At 36.0% G+C, this 23,297-nt stretch overlaps 2 protein-coding genes across 2 annotated transcripts; one reads left to right on the top strand and one right to left on the bottom strand.

Annotated features, from left to right (window-relative positions):
- Nucleotides 1–6,549: 6,549 nt before the first annotated feature.
- On the bottom strand, nucleotides 6,550–9,479 carry LOC113915836 (keratin-associated protein 6-3-like). Its single transcript, XM_035722473.1, has 3 exons — nucleotides 9,409–9,479; nucleotides 6,924–7,003; nucleotides 6,550–6,764 (listed from the first exon to the last, which is right to left on the bottom strand). The coding sequence occupies exons 1-3, from the start codon at nucleotides 9,477–9,479 to the stop codon at nucleotides 6,550–6,552; spliced, it is 366 nt and encodes a 121-aa protein (XP_035578366.1).
- A 2,798-nt stretch (nucleotides 9,480–12,277) lies between these two features.
- On the top strand, nucleotides 12,278–12,424 carry LOC113916271 (keratin-associated protein 20-2-like). Its single transcript, XM_027582299.1, has one exon. The coding sequence runs from the start codon at nucleotides 12,278–12,280 to the stop codon at nucleotides 12,422–12,424; it is 147 nt and encodes a 48-aa protein (XP_027438100.1).
- The last annotated feature ends 10,873 nt before the right edge of the window (nucleotides 12,425–23,297 follow it).

Below are 23,297 nucleotides of genomic sequence, written 5' to 3'. Positions count from 1 at the left end.
GGAAGCCCATTAGATCAAGCCCTGTATCAGGCTCTGCGCTGAGTATGGAGCCTGCTTAAGATTCTCTCCCTCCCTCTCCCTCTGCCCCTCCCCCGTTCATGTGTACTCTCTGTCAAAAACAACAACAACAACAACAACAACAATAACAACAACTTAGGATTCTTTGTATAAAAAAAAATCTCACTTAGGAGAGAAGGAAGACCTGAGCTGAAATCAAGAGTTGGATGCTTAACCAACTAAGCCATCCAGATGCCCCTAGGGTCTCAGTTTCTTGCCGTCTATTGGCCAGAGGCCACTTTCAATTCCTTCCCAAGTGGGCCTCCATTAGGCAGCACACGACATAGCTGTTACCTTAATCATAGCCTGCAAAGAAAGTATGTAAGAAAGATGGACATTATGGTCTTATGTAACATTATCATGGAAGTCATATTCTATTACCCTTTTACACTTTATTGATTAGAAGATGCCACAGGTCCTGTCACCCAGAAGTGGGAGGGTTAATACAAGGGTGTGACTATCAGTAGGTGGGGAAAATGTGGGCCATCTTAGTATATATGCCAGAGTGGGGCTTGTCTCAGTTTTCTTCCCCCTTAAGAACTGATCACAATTACTAGGTCTTTGTACACCATATGCTTTTTGACAAAATTCTATATATCCTGTCGAAGCACAATAAATGAAAATTATTGACAATATCAGCATTCATAGATCTCTGGCCACGTAAGGGAAGTCAACTTGTCCCTATTGAAATTGGAGGCAGCCTGAAGTACCAATTAAAAAATTGTAGAAATCTATAGAGCAAGAAACATAAAGAGCTAAAATCATTATAAGAAAAAAATATGTTTCCCGCTCTTTACCAGACAAGAAACTAAGGTTTACAAAGGTCACAGATTTTTCTTCAGTCACAAATATTGGAATCAGTACAGCAGAGACAAGATGAATACTGAGGAAAATTATTTCCCAAAGAAAAGTAATTGTTACCCTATTAATAACCCAAAAAAACAAAGTCAAACTTAATTTTAAAAAACTTTCTCTTTCACATTTATGAAGAAATTCAAAATTTATTAGGAAAGCAGAGAAGCAAATTTAGCATAAAATTACAAAAATAAGAACAATTCCAACATCATCTTGTTGGAACATGAGTTCACAGGTTGAATTTCATATTCTTCCAGACACCAGTGGTAACAGTTCCAGATATTAGACTCTTACCAAATCATATTAGAAGTTTGCAGTGTAGGGTAGAATAAACGTCACTTGGGGGTCAGGCAAAAAATTTGTGTGACTCAGAACTGCTGAGTCATTAAGTCATTAAGTGAAGGTGTAGAGGGTGAGAGTCTCCAACGGCATCCTCAATTAGTAGCAACCAAAGCCAGAGCCACAGCCAGATCCATATCTGAAAAGAAAAAATACATATTTGTCATGAAAGAGTTGACTTCCAAATGTAATACATTTCCCCTTTTCTGAGGAAAATATTACGTAGGCAGGAAAAATATTTTCTATTTATACATAAAGAGACAAAAATCCTGTAGTTATGAGAACTGCCACTTGAGTACATTTCTTCATCACTACTTTTTCGCAGTTGTAAAACGGCAATAGTTTTACCACATCTCAGACTTGTTCTGAAGATGATGTGAGATAATGCACGTAAGGGTTTTCACATAGTAACTGCTCTGTTGTAAACAGCTTGTAAATGCTATTTAATTGTTATTATTATTAAAATAACAATTATAAATTGTACACAGAGTTCTGACATAAGAATTCCATGAACAGCACCAGACAAGATAAACAAAGAATATTCCTATATATAGGAAGAAGCAGAAAGAAACCATGTGTATAATAGTACATGATAACACATATACAACATTTATTAAATTCCAGGCATGGTTTAAATGCTTTACATATCTTAACACATTTAATTCTCATAAAAGCACCAAACTGTAGGTGGTGATTTTTATGTAAGAATAACAAGGCCTAAGAATTTACATAATTTGCCCAATGTTATAGGCAGCTAAGTGGCAGAATCTAAATCTCACACAGTGCAATATATTTATACATACTTTTTGCCTCGTGAGAGAGCCTAGGAGTTGCTATCCCTGTTATAATAATGGATTATTTATAATAGAAATCCATGAATTTAGACTGATGTAAATAAATGAACAATGAAGTGGAAAAACTTCCTTGCAGGATGCCAACTAATATATTTGGGAAAAAAAGATGAAAATCAGAAAAATCAACATTTGCAATCCATCATCATAATAAATAATTCAGGCAAGAAAGAAAAATGAGTGCTAAGACTAATGATAAATTTGTGGATTTGAATGGAATATTTATATAGTCACAAAATATCTCTACCAAAATACTTCTTAATGGCTAAAAGAATAATAAAAGTAGCTTTCAGGTAGAGAAATTTGGTACTCACCATATTGATCAAGTATAAAATTATCCCCATCATAATGGAAGAAATCAACCTCAAGTGCCGACCAATAGAGCCCAACAAAAAGCAAACATCAACACTTCTTTTATTCACTTGACAAAATGTATAACCCTGTTCTGATCACAAGGAAACATTAGGGAAGTCAGAACTGAGGAATATTCTAAAAGAAAATATCTCCTATAATTTGTACAAATATTAAAGTCAGGGAAGAGGCTTTAGATAGTGTGACAACTGGGTGCATTTGTGACCTCAGATTAGATTATTTTTCTATAAGAGCATTATTACAGCAATTAATTCTTGGAATGAATATTCCAAGGAGAAGAAGAGGCAGATTGGGGTAGGGAGGAGAGCTGAGTTGGCAGTAGACTCAGTGGAAGGCTCAGGAAACAATATGGGAGGTTCTAAAGCCGGGCAAGAAGGTGTGTCATTATACCCTCCAATGATCAATCATGGGAGGCTGGTTTGCAGGAAATGGGCGCTGTCTTGCGTTAAGGGCACTCTTCAACTGAAGGTACTCTGCCTGTAACATCCCCAGCAACTAGAGAGTCATTTCTTCATTGCTGAAGAGAAATAGAGTACAATTGTACAAAATAATCCCAGAAGACGGGGACTAAAGGTGAATGCACAACATTTAAACTTACATATGTTAGGGGTGGTCCTGTTACAAATATAAAATATTTAGTATAAAGCTCTTAAGTAATCCACCTATTACCCAGGATTCTCAGTGATACAATTTTGACACTTCATATATTGAATTTTGTTCTCAGAATTTATTGTAGAACACAAAGTTGCCCCCTCCAAAAAGAGCACAAAGTTGCCTTATATTCACTCAATGCTTGCTTGATCTAATTTTGGCATATCTAATGATCTTAATCTCTGGCTTAAAAATATTGGTTTTGGAAATATATGATTATTATAATTGATACAGTCAGAAAAAATAGATTGTGGTATATTTTAGTAAATGATTATCTTGCAACGTTAAAAATGTATTAATGTATTAATATCATGAAATAATAAGAGGCTGGAAAGTGCTTTAGATTTCATGAAATGCTAGATTATAACAGACAATAAATTGCAAAGTATGATAGTTTTCACTCATTGGATTCTATATCAGAAATAAAAGCTATAAAAGACACTTAAAAAATTGACCATGGACTATGAATTACATAATAGTATTGTTCAGGAATAATTGTGTGTGTGTGAGTGTATGTGTGTGTATCTGTGCATGTGTGTGTGTGTGTGTGTGTGGTGAGAGACAGACAGATGCAGAAAGAGAGAGACAGACAAAGAGCAGACAGACAGACAAAAGAGTATGTAAAAAAACCCAACAATTTCCAAATTTACATGAAGAGTATTTAGCTGTTCATTACAACTCTTTTCCAACTTAATTGAGGGTTTGAAATTTTTCCAAAAGTAAATGCTGGGAGAAATGAATTGATACAGAGAAAAACATTATTTTTTTTGCAGTACTAAAATCTGCAGTGAGTCATTTCTTTAATGCCTAAATGTACATGACTCCTGTTTGAAAGCTTGAATATGAGCATAAAGGGTAAAAGAAATAAAAGGGAAAATAAAAAACATAAAAAATAAAAATGCAAGAGTGTAAAAAGTAGGCAACCTCTAGGTAACACAGAGCGAAAATAAGAATACATAAACATGATATGTACGCTTGCTTCTGTATTAAGAAAGCAGAAGAAAATGAAAATACTTATAAACGGGGTGACTGAGAATGGGTGAAGGGATAAATACGGGAGTGAGACTATTTCTGAGTATATCTTTTTATATAGTTTGCTTTTCTGAACCATGGAAATACTCAATATATTTTAGAAACAGAAAAAATACACCTGAAATCGAATATAAATGGAAACAAAAGAACTCTATCCATAAAATGAATAGAATAACTACTCAGGAAGAAAATTAATTCATATAAATGTTGAGCACAATATTCTGTCCATTCTTAGTGGGACCCCTTTTAATGCTAAAAACGCTGCTAAGAAATTTTAGCAGGTTGCTTGGGAGTATTGCTTTCAGTGTGCAATTCAGAGAGTATATTGTGCACAGGTTTGAATAGAGTTAACACAGTGATGTCGTTGGGGTCCAGAGTTTTCACTGTAAGAAAGAAAGAAGCAACAGTGGAATGGGGTAAAATGTAAAAGAATCTTACGTTTTTCAGTTTCAGTTGGAGTTATTCATAATTTGAAGCCTTTAAAGAAGTGAACACGCCAATGTGAATACAAAGTAGATGCTTGTTTGGGGCTGTTAGCGGTGGCATTTCACTTGAAGTGAAATATTTAGAGAAGCTAACATGTCAACCAAATATGCTCATGCTAAGACAGTGTAAGCAGCAGATCTTGGAAAATCTATTCTCTAACTCGAGTCAATATCCATTTTCTTTGTGTTTGATTGCTATGACCTACCAGGTAGGCCAAAATAGTTTTTAAAAAATCTACCATTGCTTGAGATGGACAAACATAAACCATCTAAATTTTGCATAATATTAAATAGAAAATTCTAAGCTTGCAGAATAAATAGAAAAGAAGTTGTCATAAAATAATGGTTTTAAAGGAAAAAAGGGCTCTCTTCTGGGTTATGATTTTTCCAGGGATCTTAATTCCTTCCATGGCTTCAACTTTTTTACTATCTTGGACTAGTCAGAATGAATTGGGACATATCCATTATCTTATACTAAAATGCTACTTAAACTCATTCATGTCTAACACAAAGGCTTGAAATACTCTACCAAGAGACGATAATTGCCAAGTTTACAGATACATTAGTCACAGAAAATTGGTGGAGAAACAAATGATTATGGCTACAACTGTGAAATCACATAAATCACAGGAAAAAGAAATCTCAAGAAAACCATCAAGTGCCTCTAAACTTAAATACCTAAAGGATGGTAGAAAAGGTGTCACTTAAAAAAAGCTATATATTTCCAGGGGTGCCTGGGTGGCTCAGTCATTAAGCACCTGCCTTTGGCTCAGGTCATGATCCCAGGGTCCTGGGATCGAGCCCCGTGTTGGGCTCCCTGCTCGACGGGGAGTCTGCTTCTCCCTCTCCCACTCCCCCTGCTTGTGTTCCCTCTCTCGCTGTCTCTCTCCATCAAAAACTAAATAAAATCTAAAAAAAAAAAAAAAAGCTATATATTTCCAGACACATAGAAGTTAGGTATAAGAGTATGTTTAAACTTCTCTAACTCTTGCATTGAGCAAGCATAGGAAATGCTTCTTCTTTAAATATGCCCCAAAACATTGGGGTGCCTGGGTGGCTCAGTTGGTTAAGCATCTGACTCTTGATTTCAGCTCAGGTCATGATCTCAAGGTCATGAGATCAGCGTAGAGTCTGCTTGGGATTCTCTTTCTCCTTGTCCTCTGTCCCTCTCCTGCTTATGGTTTTTTTTTCTCTCTCTCTTTCTCATAAATAAATAAATAAATAAATAAGCCTCCAAACAGACTAGAATTGGAAAATTCTGTGCCAACTTTCGCATCTTCTAAAGGATTTCACGATTAAGGTTTTGGTGTAAAAGTACTTGGAATACATAGTATTTCCAGACAATGCTTAACTAAATCGACAAATTACCTGTTTTCATCCTCCCAACACACCAGCATAACACATGATATCAGTGCCTTACCAAAGCAGAAAAATGAGGGCTTCAAGTTTGTTACTTCCATAATGTTGCAAATCAAGGATTTGGTAAAACCACTGAAGTAGGAATATTAAACAAGATGTCTCCCCAATAAGGCAATTGTTTCCTTTAATTCATCCAGGGGAAAAAAAGCCAAAATGACAAATACTGGACTTTAAATGACAAGAAGGCCAGGTTTATTATTCCAGACTGAATAAGTTTATTAGGAAATTAGAGAAATGGCTCCTGCATGAACATCAAAAGGGAGGATCTGTGGCAGTATCATTCCAACGAGAGACCACACAGTTCTCAGGATGAGTTTCACATGCTCCCACTTCTCATGAGTTAAATACAGGAAGAAAGAAGATTGCTGTATCCGACCCAAAGGGCTCCAGAATGCAAGTCTTCAGCAAAGTTCAGAACGTGTGGGGCTCAGAACTGGTGAATCCCACGTCCAGGTGTGGAGGGTGAGAGTCTCCCCTGGTGACCTCCATTAGTAGCAACCAAAGCCAGAGCCGCATCCATAGCCACAGAGAGAGCGGGAGCGATATCCGTAGCCACAGCCGTAGCCACAGCCACAGCCACAGCCGTAGCCACAGCCAGAGCCACAGCCCAGGCCTCCGTAGCCGCAGCCTCCGTAGCCGCAGCCTCGGTAGCCGCAGCCTCCGTAGCCGCAGCCTCCGTAACCGCAGCCTCCGTAGCCGCAGCCTCCGTAGCCGCAGCCTCGGTAGCCGCAGCCTCCGTAGCCGCAGCCTCGGTAGCCGCAGCCTCCGTAGCCGCAGCCTCCGTAGCCGCAGCCTCGGTAGCCGCAGCCTCCGTAGCCGCAGCCTCCGTAGCCGCAGCCTCGGTAGCCGCAGCCTCCGTAGCCGCAGCCTCGGTAGCCGCAGCCTCCGTAGCCGCAGCCTCCGTAGTAGCTGCCACACATGGTGCTGGTTGTTGAGGTTTTGCTTGGGTAGAGGAGGAGAGGAGAAGTGTCACTTCAGTGTGGACAACTCCCCCCTGCAGAGACCTTTTATATACCCTCCATGTGGGTGTAACCCACCATATATGCCATGCCATTGGTTAATTTTATGACTAATCTAATTAGCTTGTTGTTCCTCAACCACGAAATAAGTCTTTAGAGGTATTTGGGAGACTTGCTGTGTTTGGCTCTCAGTTTGGACTCCCCCTTATCCAACCAAGGGCTTCAATGAGAGGAGACACACGCTCACACCAATGCAGCCCAGCCCCAAATTAGAATTTCACTTTAGCCTCCCATAACCATTCTTTATATCAAGAAAGAATACATTAGTCTCAATCTTATTTGCTCTTCGCACAAGTTAGTTTCACTAATATTTTTAATATTTCATAAGAATAATACTACTTTTGACTCTTTCTTTTGATCCAAGTTAATCGTTTTCTGCAGGGATTCAGTTCCTTTTTATACTAAAACCATAATGTATCTTTCATCCCCATGATGTTTATAATAATCCAGTTAAATTTTCCAAAATACCAAGTCTGAGCAAGATGCATTACCCTTTTCTATGTGTACCAGTGAGTCTAATTTCCATTTATATTCAATTTCTACTGAAGAACTACAAAATAAGTTATTCCTTGGAATCCAGTTGCTTTGCTTTTCTCTCTCTACATTGAGCATACAATTATAAAAATAAGTATTCTCATTAATATGAGAATTATATTTTAAGGAACTATCCAATAGATTTAACATCACATATTTACATTTATCAGTGTATTATACAGAGGTCTGTTCCTTTATCAAAATACCCAGTCATTATTCTCTTTGTAACCGATCATACTGCATTCTCCTGCATGGCCCTACCATTATTAGTCTTTATTCAAATTAATGTGATAATTCTTCCCATTGGGAGGCACTGGAAAAGTGAAAATAGTTTCATGTGACAGTTAAAAAAATGTACATTTGTGTCTTTATAAGAATGTATGTGGGGGGGTGTCATTATCCACACATCATGTGTAATCTGTCAGTGTATTTCTGTTATTCTAATGATATTTTTGAATCAAACTATTATTTTTATGTATCCCCTCATAACCATAGGCAGAGACAGGGAGTAAAAGATGATGGACACTCTCTGTATTTTAGTTAACTCTTCATAGATTATAAGAATGAAGACACAAGATTCTTAAAATTTTCCAATTCATCTGTCTTTTTAAGTATATCTAAGGAGTCAAAAATGCCTCTTAATAAAATAGAATGTTTTCGTACTAAGGATCTGATCAAACACATTCAACCTTTCATTTACTGTGTGTTTTGAATCTTCTTTCCATGTGTGTCTTTTGGCAGGTTCATTTTTGTAAAATGGGCATAATATTGTGTCATTTTATTCACCATTTACTCAACTGATATCTTAGAAGCAGAGGACATCTTCACTATATCGTTTTCAGATTTTCCATACAGAAATTAAAAGTAGCCTCAACTATTACATTCAATCAAGTAATAAGTTAGAATAAGTTTTCAGTAAAAACTAATTTAAATAACATGCTGATCAGTCTTCCTGTAGGCTAAGTTCTTAGAACATCACCTGTAATTGTATTACTAAATTGCATCAGTCAATTAAAAAAACTGTAAGTAACTTTTTTTTGGTATTTGATTAATGTAGCTATAGAAGGTATTATTTTTTGTGCAATACAATGTCCCTGATAATAACATTTATGGGGTTATTTCTCTATAGAATTTACTTCCTGGAGCTAATTTGTTTCTTTTGAAGAACCAAGTTTTCTCTGATCATAACTGAGGCTTGCACCCAAGGAGATTCCATTAACAATTTGTTTTCTGCTGCGAATTTCTTTAAATTTTTTATTATGTTAATCACCATCCATTACACCATTAGTTTTTGATGTAGTGTTCCATGATTCATTGTTTGTGCATAACACCCAGTGCTCCACGCAGAACGTGCCCTCTTTAATACCCATCACCAGGCTAACCCATCCCCCCACCCCCCTCCCCTCCAGAACCCTCAGTTTGTTTTTCAGAGTCCATCGTCTCTCATGGTTTGTCTCCCCCTCCGATTTCCCCCCTTCATTCTTCCCCTCCTGCTATCTTCTTTTTTTTTTTTCTTAACATATATTGCATTATTTGTTTCAGAGGTACAGGTCTGGGATTCATCAGTCTTGCACAATTCACAGCGCTCACCATTCTGCTGTGATTTTCTGAACCATATTTAGTTCTGTACTACATTCCATGATCAAAAGCAGAATGAAACAACCCCCCTTGTGTCATTGGTCCTTTCCAGCTACTCTCCCATTTTCTTCTGTTTCATTGCAAAACTTCACATCTATTTCCATGATAGCTTTCTCTTTACATCTTTCCTCACACCTTTTGGTCTTTGGTCCTCACCACACCACCAAAACCGCTCCTGCAGGGATCACCAACACTCCAATCTTGTCAAAGTTAGAGCCAGTCTTCATTTTACTAAGATTCTGAGTAGCATTCAGATTCACCAGTTTCTCTTTTCATTCCTGAAAGACTCCCGGACACTTATGTACACCCTACTGCACACATTGGATTTAAATCCTGTAGCGTCAGCTGCTCCTTTTTCTTTTCTCTCCTTCAGATCTTGTTTTCAAATGTGAGGATGCCCAGCTATGTGCTTGCCCTGCCTATAGTTTCCATTTAAACTCTTTTTTTTTTAATTGTTTTTTTCTTTTAAGTCCAGTGCAGATAACACACAGTCTGTGTTATATTAGTTTTGTAGTGTTCTATATAATATTTAAACTTTCTTTCAGAATTAGTTTGGATACACTATTTTAGCCAATTCATTTCCATTCACATTTCCAAGTTTGGTATGATCACTTGACATCTCCTTAGAGTATTAATGGTCATCAAAAATATAATAAAATGAAACTAAGTTCGAGATTCTTCGTAGCCCCAATTCTTTTTCTTTCTCTTTCTTTCTTTCTTTCTTTCTTTCTTTCTTTCTTTCTTTCTTTCTTTCTTTCTTTCTTTCTTTCTTTCTTTCTTTCTTTCTTTCTTTCTTTCTTTCTTTCTTTCTTTCTTTCTTTCTTTCTTTCTTTCTTTCTTTCTTTCTTTCTTTCTCTCTTTCTTTCTCTCTTTCTTTCTCTCTTTCTTTCTCTCTTTCTCTCTCTCTTTCTCTCTCTCTTTCTCTCTCTCTCTCTCTTTCTCTCTCTCTTTCTCTTTTTCTTTCTTTCTTTCTTTCTTTCTTTCTTTCTTTCTTTCTTTCTTTCTTTCTTTCTTTCTTTCTTTCTTTCTTTTGTTTAGTTTTTTTTTCTACATCTTAAAGCATACAAGACATAAATCAGATGAGGTTTCTTCCCCTGGTTTATCCTTTACTGCCTTTCCACATTAAGGTTGCTAGATTACACTGGACACCAGTTAAATTTGAATTTCAGAATGTTGAAATTCAGAATATTGAATTTCCCAAATATTACATGGGATATGCTTATATATAAAAATTGTTTATCTGAAAATCAAATTTTTATTTCCTATATCTAATAACCCAAAGCTTAAAGCACAGCCTTTATGGGCTGCCAGGGTACAGCCTTGACTAGATCTATGAGTGCCTCTTGGAACACTCTTCCTCTCTTCATAGGACACAGAAATCAGTAGTCTGTTTGTTCTACAGATGTACCAAATCTGTTTCCAAATTAAAACTTCTGTTTGGGGGTTGCTGATCCCTTGAAAGTAAAATTAGCAAAAATGGCTAGGACATTTTCTTTCCTTCCCCTTACCATCCAGTCTGAAGTAATCTCTCACCAGTGCTCTGTTTAAATTTACCTTACCTTGCCTTGATTTGTTATATAAATAGACTCATCGCTAACAAAAATGATCTCCTTCACTTGTCATATTTGCTTTCAAATATCTGCCTGCATTTCCTGCTCTTGCTCAATCTAGAATTTAAGCTCTGTAACAATAGGGATCTTGTCTGTCCTGTTCACTGCTCCATTTCCAATATTCACAGTAGTGCCTGATAGATAATTGGTTCTTAAAAGTTTGATGCATGAAAAGATTAATAAATGACCAAATCAATGCAATCAAGTAGCAGTTTAAAATTCTTTTATTTTGAAATAATTTGAATTACCAAAAGTTGCAAAAATATATAGAACATTCCCATATACCCTTCACCCAGTTACACAACTATGTTAAAACCTTTCATAATCAAGTACAGTTATCAAAACTAAGAAATTAACCTTGTACAATATTAACTAAACATTTGGGTTTTGCCATTTTTTTCACTAGTATCCTTTTTCTGGTCCAGGACCCAATTCAAGATCCTATGTGGCATTCGATTGTCTTATCTCTTTGGTCACCTCCCAATTGGTGACAGTTTCTGTCTTTTCTTAACTTTTATGGCATTAACAATTTAAAAAGTCAAATGTTCTGTAGTATGTTGCTCAATTTGAGTTTGTTTGTTTTCTTATAACAAAGTTGAGGTTATACATTTTGGGCAAGAGTACCAAAAGAGGCATACCTATTTCATTGTGTCATAGCAGGAGGTACATGATGTCAGTAAATCTTTAAAAGTTTCTGGAATAGATTTTTAAACTCAAATTACTGCTACAGTAAACCCTGCCATTTCTATGTAGCCATAGTCCATGGATTTAAACTTTAGGGATTCTACCATGGTTTTTGATCATATACAAAATTATAGATGCATATACATGTGAAGTATAAACCAAAGTGGATAATTCTGCTCCACAAAAACACACAATAAAACACATTAATCATTCAGATATTTACAAGTGAACCTTGCCATGTCTTCTCCATGTAGTCTATGTGACTTCTGCCATGTCTTCTCCACAAATTTTCCAACCTTCCTTACATCTTTGAAACCATACTTTTACTCCCAAGGGTGCATATATGCAGCTAGGAAGGAGAATGTTATTAAAGGAAAAAGGAATTTTGAAGAAGTGGAACATGTATGGTTATGTGATCTCGTGGTAGCTAGTAATATAGTTTAGATCTCACATCTGGAATAAATAAGTCACCAAAGTAGGAGAAAACCCTTTCATTAAAGGCACATGATTTCATTACAGGCATCCTGACATGCAGCAAAATTGTCTTGGATATATTGGTTATGAGGAATTTTTGAGATGGTTATAATGCCAGTTAGTTTGAAGCATGAATCCAATAGTGCTTGTGGTTTACCCTACATACCACTCAGTTGGTATATAAGGCCCTATGTAGATTATAAACTTAAAACCCTAGAAATTGATTCTGCTCTTCACCTGAGCCTTCTCCTTACACTATGAGCTTCTATAACAATTACTATGGTGGCCTGAGCTATGGCTATGGTGGCCTGGGATGTGGCTATGGATGTGGCTTTGGAGGATATGGATATGCCTCTTACCGTCCATGCTGCTATGGAGGATACTGGTCTTCTGGCTTCTTCTGAGAAATTCTAGATTACTGATTTGTTTAAGAAATTTTCCTATGAGGTCCTATATGTATCTCTTGCATTATTTATAATAACCATGTTATTGTCTGTTCAAATAATGAACATCAGAAATTTTTAAATTGAAATCACCTGAGTGTTCAACAACTGAGAAAAATATTTATTTGATCCTTACTATTACATGATTAAACACAAACCATATTCACCATCTCCATTTGGGAAAAATGTCTAAATTCATTTTTCATTAAAAGTAGTGTTTGCAGGGCACCTGTGTGGCTCAGTCGGTTAAGCATTTGCCTTTGGCTCAGGTCATGATCCCAGGGTCCTGGGATCAAGTCCCACATCAGGGTCCCTGCTTATCAGGGAATCTTCTTCTTCCTCTCCCTCTATCCACCCTCACCCCCAACTCGTGCTCTGTCTTGTGCACATGCTTTCTCTCTCAAATAAATAAAATCTTTTAATTAAAAAAAAGTGTTTGCATATCTACAACATTTTGTGTATATTTGTTTATCCAGGTTTCTTCTGTGTGTGTGTGTGTGTGTGTGTGTGTGTATGTGTTTGGTTGTTGACCCTTTTGGTTATCTATAGTTCATAAGTTAGATGTTTGGTTGAATATAGTTATTCATCTAATGCTTTTATTTTTTTATTTGTTTTATTTTAATTCCAGTATAGTTAACATACGGTGTCATATTAGTTTTAGGTGAACAATAGTGATTCAACAATTTTATACCACCCATTGCTCATCACAAGTGCACTCCTTAATCCCTTACACCTATTTCACCCATCCCCCCACCCACCTCCCCTCTGGTAACCATCAGTTTGTTCTCAACATTTAAGAGTCTGTTTCTTGGCTTATTTCTCTCTCTCTCTTTTCCTGTGCTTGTTTATTTTGTTACTTAAGTTTCATGTATGAGTGAAATCATATGGTGTTTGTCTTTGACTGACTTATTTCATTTAACATTATATTCTCTAGCTCCATCCATGTCTTTGCAAATGGAAAGATTTCATTCTATTTTTTTATGGCTGAATAATATCCCATTGTACATCTATACCACATCTTCTTTATCCACTCATCTATCCATGAGCACCTGGGGTGCTTCCATAATTAGGTTATTGTAAGTAATGCAGCAATAAACACAGGGATGCATTATCTTTTTGAATTAGTGTCTTTGCATTCTTTGGGTGAATACTCAGTAGTAGAATTACTGGATCATATGGTAGTTCTATTTTTAAATTTTTGAGGAACCTCCATACTGTTTTCCAGAGTGGCTGCACCAGTCTGCATTCCCACCAACAGTGTGTGAGTGTTCCTTTTTCTCCACATCTTCACCAACACTTGTGGTTTCTTCTGTTTTTGATTTTAGCCATTCTGACAGGTGTGAGGTAATATCTCATTGTGGTTTGGATTTGCATTTTTCTGATGAAGGGTGATGTTGAGCCTCTCTTCATGTGTCTGTTGGCCATCTGTAGGTCTTTGGAGAAATGTCTGTTCATGTCTTCTGCCCATTTTTAAATTGGATTATTTGTTCTTCTGGTGTTGAGTTGTATAAATTTTTGACATATTTTGTATGCTAATCCTTTATTGGATATGCCATTTGCAAATATCTTCTCCATTTAGTAAGTTGTCTTTTAGCTTTTTTGATAGTTTCCTTTGCTGTGCAGAAGATTTTTGTTTTGATGTAGTCCTAATAGTTTAGTTTTGCTTTTGTTTCCTTTGCTTCAGGAGACATATCTAGAAAAATGTTTGTATGACTAATGTCAAAGACATTAATGCCTGTACTCTCTTCTAGATTTTTATAATTTCTGGTCTCATGTTTAGACCCTTAATCCATTTTGAGTTTATTTTTGTATATGATGTAAGAAAGTGGTCCAGTTTCATTCTTTGGTATGTTGGTTGACTAGTTTTCCCAAAACGATTTGTTGAAGAGACTTTTTCCCATTGCATATTCTTTCCTCCTTTGTCAAATATTAATTGACCATATAATTATGGGTTTATTTCTGGGCTTCCTATTCTGTTCCATTGATTTAGGCGTCTACTTTTGTGCCAGTACCATACTGTCTTGGTGATTACAGCTTTGTAACAGAGCTTGAAGTCTGGAATTGTGATACCTCCAGGTTTGTTTTTCTTTTTCAGGTTTGCTTTGGTTATTCAGGGTCTTTTGTTGTTCATACAAATTTTAGGATTATTTGTTCTAGTCCTGTGAAAAATATTAAGGAATATTAGAATTTGAAGTTTATTTCAGTGAAATTTTCAAGGAGTCAATCTCCGCTTGCGTCTTGGAAAGAGACCTGTTTCATAACAAGGCAGTGGCTTGTGCAGACAAAAATTATGTAAACTTAAGTTTGATCCAAAATATAGGCTGCAAATGTATCCCTGATCCTGATAGTCTGTTCAGTAAGGCTGTTTATAATAACTTCTCTTAATTCACTCAATTTATTATTACTAAATAACAATGTCAGCAATAATAAAATATAAATCAATAATATTTATTAGTATTTTAGGAAGTAATGTTGGAATTTGGTAAAATTAAGACTGACAATGGGTCCATCAAAAGTACTTTCTGAATAGAGATCAAATTATGAAGCTGGTCAAAATATTAACCTGCCACCAATACATGTTTTTCTAAAAGCATCTGGAAGAGAGAATTGGGTAGATATGTTTTCTTCTATAAGCCGAAGATAGCACATGGGACTATGTACAATTTCAATTTTTTAAAATTCATTGGCTCTTGTTTTTGGCCTAACGTATGATCTATCTTGGAGAACATTCTATATGTGTACTTGAAAGAAACTTGTGTTTTCTTGCAGTTGGGTAAAATGGTGTCTAAAAGAGTGTTAGTTCTAGCTGGTTTATAGTGTTTTATTTTCAAGTTTATGTATATTATAATCTTTTAGTAGTTGCTATATCCATTACTCAAAGTGAGATTTCGACACTTTCAATTATTATTATTGCAGTCCTTTTTTTCTTTCAATTCTGTCAATTTTTTGATATGTTTATTTTGGATTTAATGCCAGTACATACATTATATCTTCCTGAAAGATTACCCTACTTATTGCAAAATGTCCCTCTTTATCTCTATTAAATGTTTTTGGCTTCAAAGTATATTTAATCTGATATTGTTATAGCCACTCCAGCTTTCTTAATAGTTGCTATTTGCATAATATGTGTATGTATTTCCATTCTTTTACTTTCAAGTCATTTGTTTCAAGAGAATTTGATTGTTGATTTTTATGACAGTTACTTTAAAATTTGTATCATACAAATGGAAAACCTGATTAGTGTTAGGGTCAGTTAATTATCTTTTCTCATTCAAGTTGTAATTTTCTTGTTTCTTGGTATGATGGATATGATAGTAATTTTGTGTATTAGAAGCATCTTGATCCTATTAAAATTTTTTTTTCAAAAGCAGGTAATCGCCCTGCTTGGGTTTAGCACATGGGTCTTGTGGGTTATGATTCATAATTTTCAGAGTTGTTGCAGTGTTATTTTGGTCTGTTTGGTTTATCTTGCACCACTGGCTATCCCATTGACCCCTGCCATTGCTATGAAATTGTGGAAGGAGTTTCGCCAGCCCATCTGCTTTTTTTTTTTTTTTTTTTGTGGAGTAGTGGCATGGTGAGAATCCCCACCTACTTCCCTCACTGCCAAGAGGTCTCTTGTAGGGGGCAGGAAGAGTCTCAGATACATGAGGACAGTCTTCCTGGATCAGGAAATAGCCCTCACTAAATAACATATAGATGAAAAAAGAAATCACATGGGAAATTAGAAGATATTCTGAATTGATTAATAAAGAAGTACAACACTCCAAATGTATAGCTTACCACTGAAGAAATGATTAGAAGGAAATTTATAGTTTTAAATATTTATGTTAGAAAAAAAGCATGTTAAAAATCAATGTTCTAAGCTTTTTTAAAAAGCTAAAAATGAAGGAAAGATTAAATATAAAGTAAGAAGAATGAAAGAAAAATAAAGACAGAGTGTAATTAATTCAATAGAAAATGAACAAACTATAAAGAAAATTAATAATATGATATTTGTCTTTCTCTGACTTATTTCGCTCAGCATAATCCTCTCTAGCTTCATCCATGTCACTGCAAAGGGCAAGATTTCATTCTTTTTTATTGCTGAGTAATTTTCCATTGTCTACATGTGTGTGTGTATATCTATATCTATATATATACATATATATACCATATCTTTTTTATCCATTCATCAGTCAGTGGACACTTGGGCTGTTTCCATAATTTAGTTATTATAAGTAATGCTGCTATAAACATAGGGGTGCATGTATTCCTCTGAATTAATATTTTTGTATTCTTTGGGTAAACACCTAATAACACAATTGTTGAATCATAGGGTAGTTCTCTATGATTTCATTCATATGTGGAATTTAAGAAACCAAAGAAAGAAGCAAAGAGAAAAAAAGAAAAGAGAGAGAGGCAAACCAAGAAACAGACTCTTAACTACAAAGAACAAACTGATGGTTTCTAGAGGGGAGGTGGGTGAGGAGATGGGTGAAATAGGTGATGGAGATTAAGGAGTGCACTTGTTGTGATGAGCGCTGGATGTTGTATGGAAGTGTTGAATCACTATATTGTACACCTGAAACTAATACTACACTATATGTTAACTAACTGGAATTTAAATAAAAACTTAAAAAGAAAAGAAAATGGATAATACCCAAAGTTGGTACTTGGAACAAATCAACCAAATAGATAAATTCCAGAGAGATTGGTCAAGAATATAAGAGAGGGAATACAAATTACCAAAAATAAGAAAAGAATTAATGTCTTTTAAGATTCTACAGGCAACACAAAGGATAAGTCAATATTATGAAGGTTGTTATACCAATAAATTCCACAATACAGATGAAATGGAAAATTTCCTTTAAATACACAAATTACCAAAATTGACTCCAATCTGAGTAGCACTATATCTAATAAAGAAAATGAATTAATTAAAAATACCTTTCCAAAAAGGAAACTCTAGGTCCAGGTGTCTTCACTGGAAAATTCTATTAAATATTTATACCACATTCTTGTGTGTAACTTAAGAAAATGGCAGAAGCTTTGGCATCTGAACCCCAATCTTTTTTTCCAGAAGTGATACTGAGCAGAGATATATTACACTTCTGAGTGTTTCTTTTCTTTTCTTTTTGTCCTTTTTAATATTTTATTTTCTTACCCAAAACACAGAAACTCTTTTTATGAAGAATACATATCTCCATCTCTATTTTTGTCTCTGTCTATATCATCTATCTATCAAGGAGATGTAGATAGAAACACACTAAAAATGGAAGACTTTAATATACCACTCTCACAAAACAGAATCAGGTAGAAAAAATAAATAAACAGAGAAAACACCTTAATGATATAATTAATAAAGGTAGCTTTTATGGATATATATCCACCTCTACACTGATAGTAGAAGATAAACCTTCTCAAGCTTCTACCAAAGATAGACAAAAATTAATCATAAATTAAGTCACAAAGAAAAAAATCAGTAAATTTTTAAAGTAAAAATACTGCACAAACACTTGCTGATTTCTATCCAATAAAGCTAAAAATTATTAACAAATCAAAGAACAGAAAATTTCCTTCACCTGGAAAGTATATCTTTGGTTAAACAACTCTTGAGTGAAAAAGAAAATATAATATGAGGTTATAGTGTTTTATTTTATTTTTAAAGATTTATTTATTTGAGACAGAGAGAGAGAGAGCATGGAGGAGGGGTGGGGGAGGGGCAGAGGGAGAGGGAGAGAGAGAATCTCAAGCAGACTCCCCAGTGAGTGTGGAGCCTAACACAGGCTCGATCCACAACCTGAGATCATGACCTGAGCTGAAACCAAGAGTTAGATGCTCAACTGACTGAGCCACCCAGGTGCCCCAGGTTATAGCATTTTAAAATAAATAACAGTAATGAAAATAGTAGTTAACAGAATGAAAAAATTTCAAGCAGTAATTAGAGAAAAAATCATAGTACTAAACACTTTAGTCAATGAAAATGAAAGAAATACCATAAATAACTTAACATTCCAGTTAAGGAAAACTTCATAAAAAACAACTAAGTAAACCAAAGAAAGTACAAGGAAACACTTTAAATAAATAATAATAAACAGATAAGCAGAAATTAATGAAGTAGAGAAAAGACAAAAAAATTTTTTAAATGACTCAAAATGATATTATTTGAAAAGATTAACATTTATAAATCACTTGCTAATTTGGTCAAGGATAAAAGGGAAAAGGCATATACAAAATAAATAGCAATAAAGAAATAAATATGGAAACAAGAAGTTTTAAAAATTATGTAAATTTACTTTGCTGATTTTTATGGCTATATATTTGAAAACTTACATTCTTAGGGGAATACAGATTACCAAAACCAATACTATTACATTTAGAAATTATAAAGAGATTAATTTTCATAAAACAAACAGAAAATTAAGGAAATGATTTCCATTTCCAGATTCAGATATTTTTCTCAGTGAAATTCTATCAACTCTTTAGAGACAAAACATTCTGAATGTGCTATAAATTGTTCCAGAGCATTGCAGGTGAAGGAAAACTTCCTACCTCCTATTAGGAAGGATGTATAGCATTGATATTGGTGGTGGACAGACGATGATGATTTCTGCCTCTCAATGTCAATGCCTTGTATGATCCCCCCTTCTTGAGTGAGAGCAAAACTTGTGATTCACCTCTAATAAATAAAATATAGCAAAGGTAGTAAAATATATATCATTGTGTCTATGTGATTATGTTGCATAAAATTGTGTGGAACTGTAGCACCTTTCTTGTTGGAGTCTCTCTCCCCTTCCTGCCTGGCTTTGAGAAAGCCAGCAACCCTATATGGGAATTCACATGGCAAAGAGCTGTGGGCAGCCTCTTGGAGCTGAGGGTAGTCTCTAGCAGACATTCTGCAAAGACTTCTAGGTGACAGTCAATGTTGAGCTTCTCAGTTATATATAAGGAACTGTAAGTATGTGAGCTTGAAGGCAGATCCTTTCTCAGTTGAGACCCAGATGATACCGAACACCTGACAAACATCTTGGTTACTGCATTGTAAGACCTGAAACTTTGTCTGAAATGCTATTTTCTTCTAGTTATTATGGCCCACCATGCTTGCCAAATGGTTTTACAGTCTACTACTACCTTAAGAAGTAATAGATTATAAAAATATTCCTTAGGTTGTTTCTTTTATTAAAATATTTTTTTGAAGATTAGAGATAGAGAAGAATATTTACAACATCCATTTGTTTTAAGAGATACATGAATATAATATTGGGGAAGTTATTATTTTTCTTAATTATTTACCATACACCACACGAAGCTTAATTTATAATTCATAAAATAATATTGCATTTGGTGTTAGGAGTTAGCCAACATAACAAATATTATTCCTTTATTACCAGAGGAGGAAACTGAAGTTTACCAAAAATAAATTACTTTCCTAAGACAATTGACAAAGGAATTGGTCAAGAAGCTGACCTAGAAATATTAGGGAAATAGCTTCCTAAGGAGATCATTGTTAACTTTCTTGTAAACTAAAACTAAAAAAATTCAGTAAGACGCTTGGGGACATCAAATGACTGACACAAAACCAGGGCTGCTGTTGGGATTGAACAAGTTTATTAGGTCAACACAGAAACAAGCTCCAGCATGAATATCATCGAGGCGGTTGCTCTGACACCATCATCCTGATGAAAGCAGAACTGTGGGGGTCACAGGTGAATTTCACCATCTCCCACTTCCTGCGTTGATTCAGGGAATCTGTAGGTTAGGTTGTAGGCAACAACAGACCCTGCTAGACTTTCATCATACAGGATATCATCACCCAAGGGAAAGGCTCAGAACGTGTGGGGCTCAGAACTGGTGAATCCCACGTCCAGGTGTGGAGGGTGAGAGTCTCCCAGGGCGACCTCCATTAGTAGCAGCCAAAGCCAGAGCCGCAGCCAGAGCCGCATCCAGAGCCACAGAGAGAGCGGGAGCGATATCCGTAGCCACAGCCGTAGCCACAGCCAGAGCCACAGCCGTAGCCACAGCCGTAGCCACAGCCACAGCCACAGCCAGAGCCACAGCCCAGTCCCCCGTAGCCGCAGCCTCCGTAGCCGCAGCCTCCGTAGCCGCAGCCTCCGTAGCCACAGCCTCCATAGTAGCTGCCACACATGGTGTTGTTTGTTGAGGTTGTGCTTGGGTAGAGACGGAGAGGAGTGTCACTTCACTGTGGATTTCTCCTTGCAGAGGGCCTTTTATATGCCTCAGGATGAGGGGGCCCCACCACATGTGTTCAGGTCCTTGGCTATTTTTATGACTCATATGACTAATTAGCGTGTCGTTTCAAGGCCAGAGCCTAATGCCTGAAGGCATTAAGGAGGCTTGCTTTAACCAACTGAAGACCTTTAATAAGATGGTAGAGTCACACTTACAAAGCTATCTTTCATAACAAATCTTCACTTTAATATTCTATAACCAGATACCATATAATGCAGGGAATATTTTCATTGCCTCAATTGACTCGCTCTTGACCATAATTCTTTTTTCTCTTTGACCTCCCAAAATTATACTGCTCTCCATTGTATAGTTTTTACTCTAGTTCCAGTCCAGGGTCAAATAGTTTCATGTGGCTTATGTAACAGTGATGAGGTTAAAGAATAGAATAAAGATAAGTATAGTATAAAGGTAATTTGGGAACCCCTCTGTATCTCAATCAGCTCTGTCCTGATTATCAGAGGGGTGAAGACACAAAATCTTTGTTACTGATTTCATCTGCCTTGATAAGAAATTCAAATAAGGAAATTGGATTTTAATACAATCAAACCTAAAAATGAAATAATTTTTTTATTCATTCAAAATGTTTCCTTTCTAAGTATGTGTCTTTGTGAGTATATTGTTGTGAACAAAATATATAAACACATTATTGTGACAAAATGTTATTTAGTGTCCTTCTTGGTAGAAGCATTATTAGCAGACAGATCTTGACTATATCAGTGTAATTTTTCCCATACATAAAATGGAATTTTCACTCTGGAAATGTTATACAAATATTGTTATCGTCTGTCCAAATTGGACCAAATCTAATGTTTAACTACTATGGGTCATAAGTGCACTGATTGGTGGAATTTCCCATCAATTAGGGGGAACAGTTCTTTGATATTTTGTTACTCTCATACGTTTGTTTACATATAATATCAAAAATTTTCATATGGGAAAATTTCTAGTTTTGTTTTTCTTTTTTTAAAGTAATATTTTATTTATTTATTTGAGATAGAACAAGAGCAGGGGGGCGAGGGAGAAGCAGGCTCCCCGCTGAGCAAGGAGCCAGACGTGGGGCTCGATCCCAGGACCCTGGGATCATGACCTGAGCCGAAGGCAGATGCTTAACTGACTGAGCCACCCAGGTGCCCCTAGTTTTGTTTTTCAATAAAGCTAGTAACTTTCACAATATGTAGAGCTTATCATAAATATTCATTTCTCTCCATTATTTGCATCTTCTTGTGAGTGTATGTGTGCATATGCAGTGGAGGGGGGATTGTGAGGGGAAGAGAGAGAGAGAGAGATACTGCTGCCCTTCTGGCTATTGAACTGATGCGGCAAAACAGGTAAGTCATGGCTAAGGGTTTCTCCAATGAGCGTCTGTGTAAAAGTATTTTCATGTGCAGCTTGAAGAGCTACTATGCTCTGCGTTAATCTAATGTAAGTCTCATTAGAGGAAAATTCAGTGTTTGGTCCTGGTTACTGGGTAAAAACAGTAGCACTATTGCCCATCAACTATTGAATTTTCTACCGCAATTTCCTCTGTACTGAGAGTCTACATTTAAACATGTGCCTCTATACAGATACAATTCCACCCCTGCATCATGTTTGGTACTTCTTCTTTTAACTCACAGATAAGAATCTCTATATGTTGCTGCTCGACGTGCCTGATAATCTGATATCCCCACAGCAAAGATCACCTCATTTTGAGGTCTGTCTCAGTGAGTCTTTTGAGTGTGTCAGACTCTGATCATCTCCTGGCAGAGTCCCTGTTACCAGAAGATGCTGGCTGGCGTAGAATAACATTATACAAAACACATGCATGGCTCAAATATGTGCTGAATAATATGGTCTCAATCGTGGTAGCTTGATTGACTTTCAGTGATGCTCCTGGATGAATTCTTACTTTTATTTCCTTTATATAATATAAAGAAATGGCAATAAAACATAAAGAAACAGTAGTTACTATTCTTTCATTTACTACTCTTGAATGCAGCAGGCCTATCAGTGAGAAAGGATCCATGTAGGGATGATACTTAGTAGATCAACATGACAGACTGGTGTTCTCCTCCCTGGTCCCTAACTGCGGGCTTTCTAGAAGCAAATAGAGGCGTGAACTTCTTGGTCTTGTGTTGGTGTCTCTCCTTCTTCCACAAAGTGAAAAAGTCAATCCATTATGAAGTGCTAACTTTACTTTCCCAACCAGTGACTAGGTAAAGTTGGTGATCATTCCTTTGAGGAAATATGAAGAGAAGAGGGAAATGATTTCTCCTTACTAAAATATGTTGGGCCTCCCCTTGGTATTTGCACAAATTATCCCATCTAATGTATCAACACCTTTATAGGTTAACCATTTTAATTTCTATTTTAGCTATGCCAAATTAAACCAATTCTCAGAAAGGTAAATTTGAACGATTTTTGTTGAAATTGTGCAGAACTGAACATCATATGCATTTATTCCTGCCCACATATCTGGTTCCTGATACAAGTTGGTGATCTAGAATGTGATGGAAACCATTGCAGTTTTGCATATTTCTTAATTATTAACTTATGGTGCAAATGGGTGTCAAGGTTATTTACTCTGGCAGCTTGGAACACAGGGACCTTAAGGCAGTGAGCA

Source organism: Zalophus californianus, chromosome 1 (genome assembly GCF_009762305.2).
Source record: "Zalophus californianus isolate mZalCal1 chromosome 1, mZalCal1.pri.v2, whole genome shotgun sequence".
Lineage (NCBI taxonomy): Eukaryota > Metazoa > Chordata > Mammalia > Carnivora > Otariidae > Zalophus > Zalophus californianus.
The sequence above is the reverse complement of the archived record's forward strand: the minus strand, read 5'-3'. Positions and strand labels throughout refer to the sequence as shown.